The 17,935-nt window shown below is 41.4% G+C and overlaps 1 protein-coding gene across 1 annotated transcript in view; it reads right to left on the reverse strand.

Moving 5' to 3' along the window:
• Window positions 1–11,407, reverse strand: part of LOC134874819 (semaphorin-6D-like) — a 101,320-nt gene extending 89,913 nt beyond the window's left edge. Inside the window, exons 1-3 of the mRNA XM_063899035.1 lie at window positions 11,205–11,407; window positions 10,681–10,795; window positions 9,643–9,700 (exon numbers count right to left, since the gene is read on the reverse strand). Of these exons, the coding sequence (XP_063755105.1) occupies window positions 9,643–9,700; window positions 10,681–10,795; window positions 11,205–11,355 (324 nt within the window). The 5' untranslated portion in view covers window positions 11,356–11,407. The remainder of the gene's footprint in view (window positions 1–9,642; window positions 9,701–10,680; window positions 10,796–11,204) is intronic.
• Window positions 11,408–17,935: the final 6,528 nt, after the last annotated feature.

Consider the following 17,935-nt stretch of genomic DNA (forward strand, 5'->3'; position numbering starts at 1 on the left):
TTATGGCAGAAAGTCTAACATTGTCCTGCAGTCAAATGATGATTCCAATACAGAGAATAGAGAGGGCTATGCTAATATCCAATGCACGTTCCCCACAAGGAGGCAAAGACAATCATTTAGGAGGAAAAGATCAAAGATTCGACAAAAAGCACAACCTGCAAATGAAGAATATGTGAGGAATGTTATCCTACAAGCCACTAAATCCACACCGGTGTCTGTTCACAATGTAAATGAAGAGGTTTTGGTGAAGATAAAGCACACTAACAACCGTGTCACCCAAAAGCATTCAGTTGTTCAAGGGATCATCGTTAAGAGAAATCAAAAAATCTTCAAATACAAGGTCAAATATCGAATGTCAGAATCCGCCGACCCTGAGCAGAAATGTTTTCAGTAGCTGATATTAACTAGTGTCACACGTAGTGACGAAATAAGTTGAACAGCTCTTAATCAGTCAGCTAATGTGAAAAGAAAGCTTTTTCTCATAGGCAAAAGTCACTCAGATCAGCTTCACTCATTTATTTCTTCTGGAATGGCAGTAGCTTTTGATCCTCTCCCAGATGGCAACTGCCAGTTTTCAGCTTTGGCTGACCAGTTAGCTAGCTTGGGAATCTTCCAGTCATCCTCAACTCTTAGACAGGAAATCGTATCCAATTTGGTGACAAATCCTTTTGGTCTTGATGGCACACCTTTGTTAAATTTTGTTACTGATCAAAACTGGGATGAGTATATTGATAGCATGGGTGAGTTGGGAACTTATGGAGATCATATCACTCTCCAGCGAGCTGCTCAAATGTTCAGAGTTCAGATTTTGGTTGTTTCAACTCCTGGTGTGGATGGAGAATATTGTGAGGACTTGCCCACTTTAGTACTTGCTCATATAGCCGAGGGTCAAGGAGATCATTTTGTCAGCTTAGATGGCCCAATTAGTCCATACATTAATGGTATTCAGCAAGAGGAGTCTCATCTCGAAGACACATTGAGTCGAGTCCAACACGTGAATTTCAAGCGAACTCTGGTTCTGACCAACCCATGTCATCCATTGATATTCTTGAATACCACGAGAATAGTGACAATCTTTTCAATCCTGTAACTCCATCACCTGCTGTCACCCCATAACCTCCTCTTACTCCATCATCTCCTGCCACCCTATCACCTCCTGTTACTCCACCACCTCCTGTAACATTTCTGAATGACTTCAGAAAAAGAATGTACCATAAGTATGATGAAGTTATACAAAGGATCTGGTGCAACCGTGGTGTGGCTCTTAAACTGAAGGAACTCTTCGCCAAGCATTCTCATTGGATGACAGCATGGCTTGTGCTCAAGCATCTGAGTTATGGGAGATACCAAGTCAGAGATATATACTAATAATAATAAATAATAATATATTTAATTTGTAATGCACTCTTCATTCCAAGGGAATCTCAGAGTGCCAGGAATCTCAGAGTGCCATATACTGGAAGTAGAACAGCCAAGTTAGTTTATACCTGTGATCTACAGTATATACAGTATTTCGTGTTATGTTTTGATGTCCCAAATGTTTTCAGAGCACTCATATCTATCAAGTTCAAATACACATTCAAAAGAGTCTACAAATGAAGAAATCAACCATAATGGAGTTCTAAAGTCGTGGCTCTAACATGAGGTTGCTTTTTTTGAAACAAACACTGTTATAGGTTACTGTTTTGTAAGTCATTAAAGAATGAAGTTACATGCACTTGTGTTAATGTTCTTAAACAAAGTCTGGAGAATGTGTTAACCTTATCACTAAGTATAGACAATTATTGAATAGAGTCCTATAAATTCCTGATAGAGCATTGTTGAATTTATATCAGAGAGTAGTCCACTGTTCCACTGAATCCAAGGAATTGCAAGTGTTACATTGCAATTAGAATCCCAACAAGTAAAAACCTATGTGTCAAATATCTTTCATCGTTCAAAGCTTGCTGTGTGTTGAAATGAACTAAAAAATACAAAATAGTTGCATTTTGCAGCACACTATTACATAGTGTGTGTGTGTGTGTGTGTGTGTGTGTGTGTGTGTGTGTGTGTGTGTGTGTGTGTGCGTGTGGGCGCGCGCGCGTGTGACTGGTTGAGACCAGGTTATTGTCCGAAGACTGTTTGTAACTTTCGATAAAATCCAATATGGTCAATCCACTTGACCTGTTGGCGACAGAGTTGTGGACTCGAGTCACATGACTTGGACTCGAGTCAGACTCGAGGCATGAATTTGATGACTTGAGACTTGACTTGACAAAATCTAAAAGGACTTGCACTTTGACTTGGACTTTAACATCAGTGACTCTCATTTGGACTTGGACTTGCCCCTTTTGACTCGAAAAGACTTGCTACTTTCCTCAAACCCAAAGATTAAAAAGTATGTTGACATGGACAGCGCTATCTCTCTTTGCACCTGTGTGCATCTGTGTGCGTAACGTGTGTGTGGCACGACATCCAATCAAATTAGATCCACGTTGTTTTGATCTGACAGCATCCAACCAATCAGGCGGAACAAACTATAAGGCGCCAAGTAGGCAAAAATGATACCACGGGTAATTTCGTTTGGATTTAAAAACTTTGAGATGGTAAAAAAAAAAACAACTGCAGTCTGTAAAGATAACAGACGGAGACGCGACAACTTCCAACTCGTTCGACATTTGAAGTTGCACAAATAACGGTAAGTTTTGAATGAAAGCCAACACTAGCTTATTTGCTAATTGCTAGCTAGCTACATATCAATGAGACTGTAAACGTCACCTTGGCTTACAAACACGCTAAACGGTATCTCCTGTGGGTTCATTAATGGATAAGTTCACTATTTTGCACTTTGAGCCCCCTTTCTGGGTCGTCTTGGATGAAATAGAAATGTTGACGATTGGTCCAGTCTCCAGCTTTTGGCTAATTTGGAATCACCCCTTGCTTCAGAATGGTTGGTTACAGGCATTCATAACATTGGCCTTAAAACAACCCTAAACATTCGTTTTCAAGGATGAGCAACTCACCGAGTGGTAAGTGATGTTCGTGGTTGTTTTAAAAAAATACATCGGCGAAATATTTGGTTTCCATCTGTGTTATTTGCTATTGTGGAACTAGCTATGTTTTCAGATACCTCACTGATTAGGCTATTAACTTCCGCTTGATATTTGGAATACAAAATGGAAAATTAAACACGACAGAAACTGTATTTTGCTAAGACACTCGTTTTGGAGCATCACCACTAACCAGTGTCACCGCTAACCAGATGTGCAACTCACTCGGTGATCTCACTCGGTGAGTTGCACATCTTTGAAAACGAACGTTTAAGGTTGATTTAAGGACCGCTTTATGAATGCCCTTACATGAAACATGGGGGACCAATCGTTAAAATGTCGGTGTCTAACACACTATTTCATCCTAGACAAACCAGAAATGGGGCTCAAAGTGCAAAACAGTGAACTTATCCATACAAATATTGTAAAAGGATAGTTTAGGATTATTTGAAGCGAGATTGTATGTACTTAACAGCTAGTCAGTGGATCATACACAGTAGACTGCTGCCAGCAGCAAAACTAAAGCAAGCCTATTCAAATCAGTTTAATGTACTTTATATTATAAATATGTGTACCATTTTAGCTTGCTGCCAGACGATTTTTTTCCGAGTATATCTCACTCTCTCCAGCACACCAGATTCCATTGACAAAAATGGCTATTTTACTTTGCAGCACAAAGGAGTTGCTAGTCTACTGCTGCCTCATTGAGGTCGTTTATGCAATTTAGGTAAATCACAACAAAGCTGAACTATCAACGAAGACATAGAATAGCACAATTAAACTTAATCATTGAGCCAGCAGTAGACCAGCAATTTCTGTGTGATGCAGGTAAAATTGCTGTTTTTGCCAATGGAATCAGGTGTGCTGGAGAGAGTGAATTAACAAGCATACTTCAGTTTCCTGTCGGAAAGGGCTGCTTGATGGCAAGGTAAAGCAGGAAAAATATAAATTATTTTAGTAAGTGTACACTGAAAATGGAAATGTATTTTATCAATGTAATGTTAAAACAAACACAATCTTACGGTATACAATACAATTCATAATAATACAAAAATAAATATTAACACAGTGTTAGCATTGATATATGAGGAGATAGTTTCAAATGCAATTTATGTGTGGCTATAAGGGACTTTCTGACATCTGTTTTATATGCTTACCTGTTACAGATTTGAAGAATACCAGATGAGTAGAAGCATCATAGATGAACCACAAGAGCCTTCAATCTCGCAATTCTTGGACAGTCGTGTAGCGCATTACAGCATGAGTCATCCACAGCAGAAGGCTATCAGTAACGCAATACTGTCCGACCTGATTATTGATTGCAACCTTCCCCTGTCTATTGTGGAACACAAGAGTTTTCGGCACTTTCTGACAGTAATTGACAGTAAGTACAGCCCAGTGTGTCGCAGAACATTGATATCAAAAACAGAGAGCCTCGCTGGGGAGAGACGTTCAAGATTAAAAACTCAATTGAGCAACACTGAGCATGTTTCAGTCACTGTGGACATTTGGTCTGACCGAAAGATGAGGGGATTCCTTGGTGTCACTGTCCACTGGATAGAGAAAGAGACAGCTAAAGAGAGGATACAGCTAAATACAAATCTATTGGCCTGCAATCGCTTCAAAGGCTCACACACAGCTGAACGAATCTGTGACCAATTTGAGTCAATATGCGATAAATACAACATCAAAGATAAATTGGACTACATTTACATATCTACATATTAATGACAATGCTGCTAACATGCAAAATGCATTCACTGTGTGCTTCCCCAGTGAACAAGAGGATGATGACGGAGATCATCTTGATGACCCTGATCTCTGGTGTGACTTAACCCTGGAAGAACAGCAAACGGTAGATGCTGCTATGGCAAAGAAACAGCGCCTGCAGTGTTTTGCGCATACTCTTCAGCTGGTGGTGGGAGACGGTTTGAAAGAAACAAAAGTGGCATGTCCTTCTCTTTCCAAGTTATCAAAACTTAGCTCATTGCTGCACACAAGCACAACATTCAAATATGTGTTGTGATAGTGAATTTGGGGAACAGAAAGGCGTCCCTGCTGCAGTCAACACAAGATGGAACTCAACACTGAGGCAAGTAAAGGCAGTTCAACAGTGTGATCATCTAAAGCTCTGTGCCATTCTAGAAAAGGCTGGGCATAAGGAGTTGAGACATCTTGAAGCCGTTTGGAGAAGCAACTGATTTGACACAGGGAGAGAAGGTCGTCACAATCAATGCAGTTGTTCCATCCGTCTTGTCCCTCAATCATCACCTTGAGAAGCTGAAGCCTCAAGTTCGTTTCCTGAGCGGCCTGGTCGGAAGTCTCGAAGCATACCTGAACTAAAGATTTCTTGGGATGTTCATTAACGTGAAAATGGCCGGGACTCAAGATGGGATCACTGCCCCCTTTTCAGACCCAGTCTACCTCAAAGCAGCCGCCTTGGATCCAGCTTTTTCTCTGCTGTGGGTGGAGCACCATGTACTGGTCAATCGTGACATCAAGGCAGAGGTGGCACAACAAGTTAAAGCTAAATATTATTGACTTCAATGCAACTTTTTTTCTCGTAGTCTGATCTTATTGACAGCATCAATAATTGCATTCTTCGGTCTAACACTGTATCACCAACACCAATGGTAATAAGGGCTCTTTTGTTTCTGCTGTTAAATGTTTTTCCAGAATTGATCCTGCAAGATGCTGCAGAGACTGAGCAACCTGTGCCTCTGGTTGATAAAGGAGAGCAAGAGGACCTTGGACAAGGAGAAGGGCTGTTTGCTGCATACCATAAGAGGCAGAAGAAGGATGTTTGGACCACTCCAGCACTACAGCTAAGTCACTACCTAGACGCAGCCGAAGGACAGAACGCCCTTTTGTTCTGGGCACTGAACATGAAGTCTCTTCCTTCACTCTTCCGAGTGGCCACCAGAGTCTTGGCAGTGCCTGCCTCTAGTGCTCCAGTGGAGCGAGTTTTCAGCCATGGTGGCATCATACTACGTCCCCATCGTGCACAAATGACGTTTTTGACAGGAATTTGGCCAATTTGATCTTTTGCAAATGCAATGCAGCATAGGGCCCTGACATAGAAAAGCACAACTCATTGTTCATGACACTTCACATCTAGTCCCCTTCCACACACACACACACACATAGGGTAGGGCACCGAAACGCGGTGCCAATAGGGCACCGGTTCCGACATAAACGGTAGTAATGAGACCGAATAAGAACGAACATTTCGGTGCCAGACTTTTTTTATATACTGCCCCCTGGTGTTCCGGCGTCAACTTGAGGTTGTTGAACCTGATGTCAGTGCCGCTACTCAGCACACTTGTTGATCAGAACTGAGTGAGAGGATCAATAAAGATGCCAAAAGTAGAACCCTCCAAGGTTTGGCTTCATTTCACATCTAAGGATGCAGATTCTGCGACATGCAACACATGTCTTAAAGCAATAGCATGCAAGGGAGGTATCACTTCTAATTTAATGAAACATCTGACGGTGCATGGAGTTTATTTAAAAGCTGATCAATGCACCGTGTTTGATAAATTACGTGACGAAAGGCCAAGCACTTCAACGGCAGCAGCCAGTGTCGGACAAAGTCCCATGCTGGGACTCTCTATATTGGTTTATTTATTACTATAGGTTACTTGTATTTATATTGTTTAAAGATGTAAGTTAATACTGTGTTCAATTTGGCCCTGGAAATAAAAGGGTATTGTTTTTTGACAATGTGTGTACATTTTCGTTTTTTTAAGTACCAGTTCGAGAACCGTTTCGGCACCGGAACCGTTTCAAAAATACCGAGTGGGCACCGGTATCGGATAAAACCCAACCGATATCCAGCCCTACACACACACACACACACACACAGACACACACACTTTTTTGGGAGTGAGGATATCTTGTATAAAGTGGTGACATGTTTGAAAAGGTTAAGGTTACACTTAGGTTTTGAAATGAGTTAAAAAGACTGAAAATATTTTGTATAAAGTGGTAACACATTTGGAAAAGTTACATTCAACTGTTTTTCTGATCCTCCAAATACCTGTTTGAGGGTGAAGACATGTTTTTTAGTTCAAGGCTAAATTTAGGTTTTAAGGTGAAGAGTGTTTTGCAAAGATGAGGATCTTTTGAGACAGTTATCGTGCAATAAGCAATGGAAATACAATGTCAACACTTTCTGTGGAAATTACATTTGCCTTTGTTTATTCATATTAATTAAATATATTAATATTATTTCTCCGTTATTAAAAGGACTCGAAAGGACTTGAAACTGAAATGGTAGGACTTGGGATTTGACTCTGGACTTGCTTGTCTTGACTCGGGACTTGACTCGGGTCTTGAAAGCAAAGACTTGAGACTAACTTGTGACTTGCAAAACAATGACTTGGTCCCACCTCTGGTTGGCGATGCTAGAGAGTTGGAGCTTCAAGCTCAAAGTGGTGTGAGTGATCATGGAGCTGACCCGAATCAGGGTGCCGAATGTCACAAAGTGCTCAGACTCCAATGACAGAGGAATATTAATAGGAAAAAGTGAAAACATAATCAACTTAGCTGCTTGGCCCACAACAATACAAACTGGAGTACGAGAACAGTACAAAAGACTGCCAGAGACATTAATTGAAGTTGTGGTATTAATTGGTGGCTTGCTATAACAGTATTACAACATTGGGGAATTATTACATTACAGCGGCACTAATCTGATTCCTTATCTAAATGTCCTAAGCTATCAAATTATTTTAAAAAATGCATTAGTACCCTACTTTACATTTAGCTTCAAGTTCTACCTGACGATAAGTAATTGGCGGCCTGCTACTATATAGCATTGGCCAAACTTATTACAATATTTAGAAATTATTACATTATCAGGTTCTGCAAAATGAAGGCTAACCTGATAATGTAATAACCTCCTGTTAATGTAACACTTTATTACATTATCAGTAAATAAATTATTACATCATTGGGAAATGCACTTTATTACATTATTGGGAAATTATTACATTATCAGGTTTTATTACATTTTCAGTGGACTTATGGGGCTATTTATTACATTATTGGGAAATTATTACATTATCAGGTTCTACAAGGCAGCTGCCTCTAACACTTTAACCTCAGCTCAACTAAACAGAGTATCTCCAGTCTGTGAGAGAGCGTCTGACACTCAGGAGTTCAGAAGATGAGCCGACCTGAGTCACCAGACATAATTTCATGACAGAAACGGCTTATGAGAAATAAGGCTGAAACAGAACACACGGTCAGGATCCTTTGACCTCGTTTATGCATAACTTTAAGCTTTAATATAAGTCAAACAGATTAGTTATTAAAAAAAAAATGCACCCCTCATAGTTGTCATGGAGATGAAACCTAACTACAGAATGTTTTTTTGAGTTACGTCACTTAAACGGTATTCCTCAATTTGCCAAAATAACGAAGGTGTTGACCCTGAATGGTGAGGGCGGACCACTGACCTGTCAATCATCAGTCTACATACTGTGTGTTATGCATGGGGAACCATGATGGTTTGTCATGAATACACTAACCCCGACAGCACTAGTCATGTTGAGCATGATATAACCTTCATAACTTTAATATTCAGGATCGTTGAGTAGCACTTAGATCTGTGAGCATCCGTTATATGAGCAGCACACTCCACTGGCACAGATTCAAATAGGAAGCTTGTTTAACCCATTAAAAAATGAGTTTAGAACTGTAGTCACTGTGAAGTGAATGCAGTGTTTAAATATAAATAATCCTTTAGGAAAATTATTTTTTCTGTGGATTGAGGCCCACGGGATCGTATACGCCCCCAAATATCACGTCGTCTTCAAGGCATCATAACTTCTCTGCAGTTTAATTTAGAGACATGCCGGTTTGTCCCTCTGAAGCTAAAGAAACAGTGCTAAACAACGTTATCAGTTTGTAATTGTGAGCCGTTTACTTGCATCGGTAAAACCGATGCGTAAAGTTTGAAAAGATACTCCGATTGGATGCCAAGTTTGGAAAGATACTGATTCAGAGGGTTGGGTGTATCCACCATCAACAGCTACATTCTCCACAGGGAAATGTGTGCTCCCCATTCTACTGCAAGGCATGCCAGGAGCCCCTGTGTGTGACTGTGGACAGGAACTACCATGACATACACCATGTTTAGATTTAAAAATCATCACCAAAAGAATGGGCCTAAGTCATGAACAGATAGTTAAAAGCTTCTAATAAATTCTGGCACAATCCCAACAAATGTGTGCAACTTTCTTTGTTGAATGTTATTTTTTTTTATACTATGGTTTGCAGTTCTGTTTAAAAAAATAAATAATTCAAGGTGCGTTTTTAGCCAAATATCCCCTATTATTGTGTGTAGAAGTCTTTAATGAGTGACATATAACATTGCCTGAGGTTGTGCTGATTTTTGGGATGTGTAGAACTTGATTATACTGTAAGAACTGATCTTTTACAAGGCAAAAAAACAAAATCTACAAAAACAGAAATGTCCTGTTGTTACTCAGAGGGTTAAGGGTGCCAAAGCTCCAGTATCTGTAACCTTTCTCTCTAACAAGACTAACAAATCTGCATAGAAACATAGAAATAATCTATTTACTATTAATCTAAATAATATACTCACCAGCTGAGGGACCAACTCCTCTGAAGCTGTGGTCAGGTTCACTGCAAACACGTGATCCCTGCAGAGTTCAGAGCACAGGGTCCCGCATCAGAAGATCCAATAATACATGTTGTGCTCAGTGTTATCCAGGGGTGTGGACTCGGGTCACATGACTTGGACTTGAGTAACAACTTTGGCAAAACAACAAACAACTTGGACTTGAACACCAATGACTCAGGACTTGACTTGAGCTTGCCCCTCCTGACTTGAGACTTACTCTGGTCTTGAATGAAAGACTTGGTCCCACCTCTGGTTTACTCTGCTTGTTTGTGTGAAATCAAGATTTTACCCAAGTATCATACCGTGTCGTTTATGGGTTTAGGATCCCAATTTGATCCACTTCTCATGAAGCAAGTCGTTTTCACAAATTCCAGAATGCATTCCAACATTTAAAAGACGAAAACAGTGGGACATGTTGATATAGAAAGGGGGGGAAAACTGTATTTCATCCTCAACCAAAGCATTATGGTTTCCCACAGAGGGTTAGGGTTGCCTCAGCCTGTCAGGGTTCTGTTAGGGCGGGTCACAGTGTGTCAGACTGCAGGCTGCTGGTTCAGGTCAGCAACACTCTGTGTGTGGGGCTTGTCTCCATGAAGCACAGACCTATATCTGCATTTCCAGCCCTCATTTAATCTTTAGCCTTCACTCTGCATCAACCTTTATTTGGATAGGACATGTTGGAACTGTTAATAATTCTTTACGAGCAAATCACTGCTGTGGTGCCGCTGCTGGAACCGGCTGATATTAAGACGCCTTCTTATTGAAAGTGTACTTCTGTAAAGCGGCCAAGAACAGTTTGAAAGCAAATCATCTTTCTTTGCAAGCTTTTATGGGGGAGGGGCTGGGCTATGGCTCTTAAGTGTTTCTGTGAAACTGATCCATCGGGTAGAGAAGGTGTGTGTGTGTGTGTGTGTGTGTGTGTGTGTGTGTGTGTGTGTGTGTGTGTGTGTGTGTGTGTGTGTGTGTGTGTGTGTGTGTGTGTGTGTGTGTGTGTCTGACCTGGCAGCGATGTACAGCATGTGGTTGATGCGCAGCAGCCTCTGGAAGTCCAGACCCAGACGCAGTGTGTCGTTGTCCTGAAGCAGACCCTGGAAGCCTGGGAACTGGTCCGACTCTGCAGACAGAGAGCAGAGGGAATCCCGACAGACAGAAGAGGTGTTTATGTTGTCGGTACAATCTGAGCCGTAGTCATTTCAGAAAATTCTGGCACTACCGATGTGTAGTACTACAGCTCCCATCAGGGATGTTAAAACAGTAAGCTACCAGCTATGAAGTAGAAACATTCTAGAATTTTTCGCCAAGCTGAAATTAATCAGCATTATTTGTGCTTCTTTTTTACTGCATATACCTGTATGGGTCATTATTTTTTAAATATGTTTGAAAATAAGAAGCATAAAACTGCTGAAAGAGAGTGTTGGTTGTGGACTGGAAGTTAAAAAGAATATCCCTCACTTCACTTTTTGCATACAGAACAGAATGATAACATCAGGGAAACCTCTGTAACCCTCAAACAGTGCACTCACGCTCAGAGTCGACCACACTGATTGGCTCCAGGTCTCTGGGGAAGTGCGTGCTGGAGGCGGGCTCAAACAGGAAGCAGCTAGCAAGGACGAGCAGCAGCAACAGCAATAACGGCAACTGTCGCCACGGTGACAGCCAACTGGTGGAAGCCATTTTATCAGGAGAGGCAAAAGGGGGGGGGGGGGGGGGAGATGATGTCAGCAGGACATGGTTTGTGTGGTCTGTGAGGAAACAGAGAGATAAGGGTTAGAGACAAAAAACGGTGTGTGTGTGTTTTAGAGAGAATTACCTGGGAGAGATAAACATCGTCTACAGCTATCAATTATAAGGGATTTGCATTTAGCAGTTAGCCCTGGGTTAACCTACCAGAGCAAAGCCTGCAATCAATTCGCTGGATCACCATTAGCCTTGTCCTTTTGTGTTGATTTTGACAACAAACTCTCTTGGTTCTCTCATTCGCTCTCCCGGTTTCTCCTACTACAATTACGCAGACGACACACAACTAATTATCCCTCCCCCCCTTGAAACCCTGGCTGATCTCCATCTCTGCTCATCTGGCTCACATCTCTCAGTAGATGGCTGCCCACCACCTCCCAAATGTTGGAAAGAGCTTCCCACTGATATCAGGGCAGCAGAGAGTCTACATATCCTCCGTCGCAAACTGAAGACCTACCAATAACAAAACAATACTAACAAATAAAAAAATGCGAACGTAAGAGTTTTGTTATGCAGCAGCACTTACAGTGATATTTCTTGTTTGAGGTGAATATGTCAGCACTGTTCTTGTGGTCCTTAGTTTGAATATTTATGGTTTATGCACTTATTGTAAGTCATTTTGGATAAAAGCATCAAGTAAATGCAATGTGACAGAAACCAGGAAATATGACATGGCTCCTAATACAGACCAAATTTGCGGCTCAATTAAATTCCTGTTGTTCCACAAACAAAAAACATGTTGTGGAATTTGGAGATTATCTCTTCAATCTTTTCATAATAACTGTTTCTTCTTACAGTTTTATGCTCTGTAGTTTTTGGAATGTTTGTTTCACACAGGTCGGCAACAACCCGCTACCACCACTGAATTCTAATCTCAAGAATAGACTTAAAGTGAATGACAATAGGTGCACACATACAAATGAGGATTTGTAATTTGAATATAAATTATAAATGATGATTTGAAGCTTCAGCCCAGGACCGTAAATGAAAGAAGCGGTTTAACGGTGTCAGTCTGACAAGACTGTGGACCGGACAGAAGCCGGAGATCAGCTGTGACTATTCCTCACTGTTTCGCAATTATTCTCTTTTTCCCTTTATTTGTTTTCTATTATTGTTGTTGTCATGATGTGAGTGTCTCCACACGCCTGCGTTTGTAAAGTTCAAACATGGATTTATTTGTACCATCTGTCAGGTAGTCATTATTTTGTCCTCCCCACATACCCTAAATCTGTGTTTCTCTGCAAACTTATGGAGCAAGAGAACTAAACATCAGCTGTCAGTCAGCCAGACTCATTTTCCGAAGTAGGATCAATAGAGTATATCTAATCTAATGTAATCAAATCTAATTTAGATTATTGAAACATCTCGTCTTCCTCCTTGTTTTGGTGTGTATCTGTTGTCCTCCTGTCTGATTATTAGGCATTTCATAAAGATTGAAATAGCTGAAACCACATTGGGAAAGCTTTAAGACACTGAGACCAGACAACACTGTGGCAGCAACCTGTCAATCACAGGTAGCCCCGCCCTAAATCCTACGCTGCTATTTATAGTCTATTTAACTCTAGATAGGTCAGAATCAGAATACCTTTATTCGTCCCACGGAGGGGAAATTTACATTTGCTATAGCAACCACAGAGCCAAAGGCCGCTTAGAATAAGCATGCATCAAAAAAATACTAAAGATAAAATCCATCCATCTTTATGAACATCATGCTGTATTAAAGAGTGGACTCCCAGTGATTTTACTCTCATTCTTTCTTCCCATCTCACTTCCTTTTCTCCCTCCCTTCAACATTTGTTTCTTCATCTCTCTTCCTTCCTTTGATTTTATATAAATGTCCTTCTTTCATTTCTTGTTTCTTTGACAACAGCATACCAAACGCAGGTAGATTATTCAAACAAAGAAGTCCACTGATAATATATGTTTTAAAATATTTCACTGACCTTTGTTTTTGTTTTATTGATCAAAGTTTTCATATTTCAGGGGTCTTTTCTAAACAAGAAGATGTTGCTCTCTGCTGATATCTGCTGCCAAATGTTTAGTAACTGCTGGCTTAAAAAGCTAACTTACTGTTTGTTATGTCATTATAATACCGGGCTAGGGGAAACGCTTCTGGACTGCAGACCTTCTGGAGAAGCCTTATGAACAGGTAAAAAGCCTGAAACTGATTTATAAAGAGATCTGGCGTTAGGACGTGTGTGTGCAGTGTTTTATGAATCTGATTATTGTTGTGCATATTCACTTCCTTTTTTCGTACGTACGCCTTCTTTTCAGGTGAATCCTATGCAAAGCTTTATAAAAAAGGCCCTAGACCTCCACTGCCTTTAACCTGTGAAGCATTCAGGGCATCTTCTCGCAGCTTGGCTCTCGATGCTCACAGGGAAGTTATATGAGACTCTATCCTATGATTGCCTGCTCCAGATGATTTTGTTTCTCATCTAACCCTTTCTGACACAGAGGAACTTTGTTTAATGTAGTTTATTGGCAGACATTCTAAGGTGACTATGGCAGCCAAATTCCCATTTAAATTTGGGTCACCAAGAGGCTGAGTCTGGCTTCATGCTGTGTCGCGTTTTGATAACAATATCCATAGAGTTTTGAGTGGTCGATAATGATTAATATAGAGATCAAACGATAACTTCAGAACAGAAAAAAATGTCTGCACAAGCGCACCCTCTGTCATTCAGCCCCAGTATGCAACAGGTGACCTTTATACATGAATCACCCATGACAATTACAAGGTGTGCTCAGCAAATACAATCAAAAGTGATGTAAACAAATAATAATAACAATTAAAGCTGCGAGTAGCGATGAGAGGGTCTTCAACGCTCCGCGCAGGTTTGCTGTTGTCCGCACGTCGACGTCACGCATATGTGTTTTCCGGACTCGGCCGTTAGCAAACGTGGGAAGTTTCAGGCTGATCGGAGAATGTATATGGGAGTTACAGCTGTAACATTAACATGACGAGTGATCTGTTGCCATGGTAATGGCTTATGATGACACCCCATAATAGGCCTAGGTGTCTTGAGGGTGGCATCGTTATCAAACATATGATGAAGTTTGGGGCAGTTTGGAGAATGTTCACTGGAGTTATGAGAAAACCGTGTTTCATGGCGAGCATTGTGTTGCCATAGCAACGACATATGATGACACCCCATATTAGGCCTAGGTGTCCTAACGTCTGCATTGTTATCAAACATATGAAGTCTGGGGCCGTCTGGAGAATGTTCACTGGTGTTACGAGAAAACCGTGTTTCATGGCGAGCATTGTGTTGCCATGGAACACGGCATAACGGCATATGACGACACTTTTGATTTGATGTAGAGCTATTGACCGGTGATATACATGTGAAGTTTGGTGGCGATCGGACCATGTACATTGGAGTTAAGGCAACATCGTGTTTTATGTTGAGGCATTGTGGCCATGGAAACGCCAAATTTTGAAACCTCTGATTTTACGTAGTGCTGTTGAGGCATGGACCGGTGATGAACATGTGAAGTTTAAGGGCGATCAATCCTTTTTCCAGAGAGTTACGGGGACATCGTGTTTTAAGACGAGGGATATGTTGCCATGAAACGGCATATTATGACACCTCTGACTTGATGTAGAGCTCTTGAGGCATGGACCAGTGATATACATGTGAAGTTTAGTGCCGATCAGAGCATTTTTCTTGGAGATCACCTAGCATCGCAGAACGTGAAAATGGGCGCCACATCACGACCACGGCGTGCGATAAAAACAATTCTGTTGGATATCTTTTTATCGCTCAGGTTTTGAGACCCTACTTGCCAAGTTTGGAGTTGATCGGATAAGTGCCCTAGGAGGAGTTCGTCAAAGCCAAAGCCAATGCCAGATTCAAAATGGCTGACTTCCTGTATGTTTTTTCATACCCCTCCAAGAAGCTTTTTGGTTCATCCCCACACCCTAGCAAATTTCGTTCGTTTACGAGAAAGTTAAGGTGGGGGGAGTTTACGTTAAAAACGGAAGTGGGCGTGGCTTGCAATTTTTTTTACGCAAAGTTCCGGAACCAATTAAACAAGTGATTTGCAAGCGATTATAATAGGGTCTTCGCCGACGTCTGGTCTCAGACCCTAAAAATAATAAACTCAGGCTAAAGGGCATTCTGGCAGTGTATTCTGACTGTGGTCACACTGATGCTTCCAGCTGTGTGCTCTTTAGATTATCTTTACCTTTATTTATTGAGCATTCATAAATGCAATGATGGCAACATACATTTTCCTTGATTTACAAGTCAAATTTGTATCTCACTGAATCAATAATTAAATGTTTACTCAGCGAGAATATCTGTGTTTAATCTACTAAAGGGGTTTCTCTTTAGTGCAAGGAGATGTTGATTGGTTATGGAACTTATTCCTTTAGATCAGCTGTCTCCAAGACGTCGCTCGCGAGCTACCAGTCGCTCGCCGCCCCCTTCAAAGTAGCTCACCAAATAGTTTACATTTAAACCGAGTGTATAAGATTTAAACACAAATTTTCATAATATGCCAATTTAATTTGTCACCTGTACATAAAGTACCGCTCATCTTCTATCTGAAGATATGTTGCTAGGATATTTGTTTTCATAAAATATGACACAGAGCGCTGTTATCAACCGGTATTGCTAACAATGGCTAACCCGAGGTAATTGCTAAATCTGTAAACAAGGCGCGTCCATCTTTTCCGACTTTCCGACCTCGAATGTGACGTCACTCCCAGTTCCGACCTCCAACCTCCGATGTAAACGCGGCAAACACCGAACGCGGCATTAGCTTGACCATGGCCGCTGAATGCAACAAGAGGCGGAAAACTTTTGTTTCACAAGTATAAAGGACAAGTGTGTTTGTTTGATCTGTGGAGTAAGCGTGGTGGTCGGTAAAAAATGCAATGTGGAGCGCCATTTCACCACAGTCCACAACACCTTCTCACGGAACTTTCCCGCTGGTAGCAATCTACGAAAAGAAAAGATGAAGGACCTGAAAATACAGCTACAACGACAGCAGTCTGTTTTTACCAGACCAGCACAGAAGGCTACTGCTTGTACGGAGGCTTCGTTTAAAGTGGCGCACATCCTGACAAAACGCAAAAAGGCCTTCACTGATGGCAGTGTTGTAAAGGAGGCCATGACCGCGGTGGCTGAAACGTTATTCACGGACCATAAATGTAAGACAGAAATATTGTCTGCATTTGCTGATGTACAACTTGGTGCAAATTCAATGGCAAGGAGAGTGTCTGCACTGGCTGTGGATGCGGGAAGACAGTTGGAAACTGACATTAACAGGTGTAAATGGTTTTCTATTCAGCTGGATGAATCTGTTGATGCGAGCGATACAGCCCAGCTGGCTGTTTTCATCCGCATGGTTTTTGATGATTTCACTGCGCATGAAGAGTTTTTGACTTTACTTTCATTGAAAACTACAACAAGGGGAGTCAATATTTACAATGCTGTGAAGAACTACTTCACGGAACAGAAGATCCCTATTGAAAAGCTGGTGTCAATAACCACTGACGGAGCACCAGCGATGACAGGTCGTCACTCTGGATTTATTGCCCGATGCAAAGCAGACCCGGAGTTTCCGCCATTTCTGGCCTACCATTGCATAATTCACCAACAGGCTTTATGCGCGAAGGTCATGGGATTTGAACATGTCATGGAGCCAGTTGTCAAGATTATCAACTCCATCAGAGCAAAGGCTAAGCAACACAGGACCTTCAAGCAATTCCTGGAGGAATGCACTGTGGCCTATGGAGATCTCCTGCTCCACACTGACATCAGATGGCTCAGTAAAGGTAAAGTACTGCAACGTTTCTTTTCCTTGCTGGGTGAAATCAAGATTTTCTTAGAAGAGAGGGGGGAGGACACAACCTTGTTATCTGATGCAGTGTGGGTCCTTGATGTTGCGTTTTTGACAGATGTAACTGAGAAAATGAATAAATTGAACTTACAGTTGCAAGGTAAAGAGAAAGACGTCTGCAACATGATCAGTGCTGTTAACACGTTCAGCGCAAAACTGGCCTTTTTCATCCAGCAGTTGAAGGCCAAAAGATTCCAGCATTTCCCCTCTGTCACAAAGGTTTTGGAAACCCATGCAGGGGTAGCTGATGCTTTGAACACAGAGAAGTACTGTGATCTCTTGATCAAGCTTGGCCAGGAGTTTGCAGACAGGTTCAGAGACTTTGAGAGACTTGAGCCCTGTGTGAGATTAATTGCCAACCCATTCATGAATATGGACATTAGTCAGATTTCTGGGCAGATGGCAGACCTTTTCTGTATCGATCCTGTGGAAATGGAAATGGACCCTCTAAACCTCCAAAACGACATACAGCTGAAATCTCAACAGCATGCTGAACAATTCTGGAGCTTGGTTGAGCCAGAAAACTATAAGAATCTGTGTCAAGCAGCTCTGAAGACAGCTGCTTTGTTTGGGTCTACATACCTCTGTGAACCTTCTTTTTCCGACATGAATGTCATCAAATCTAAGTTCAGAACAAGACTGACAGATGAACATTTGAAAGACT

The sequence above is a fragment of the Eleginops maclovinus genome, chromosome 13 (genome assembly GCF_036324505.1).
Source record: "Eleginops maclovinus isolate JMC-PN-2008 ecotype Puerto Natales chromosome 13, JC_Emac_rtc_rv5, whole genome shotgun sequence".
Lineage (NCBI taxonomy): Eukaryota > Metazoa > Chordata > Actinopteri > Perciformes > Eleginopidae > Eleginops > Eleginops maclovinus.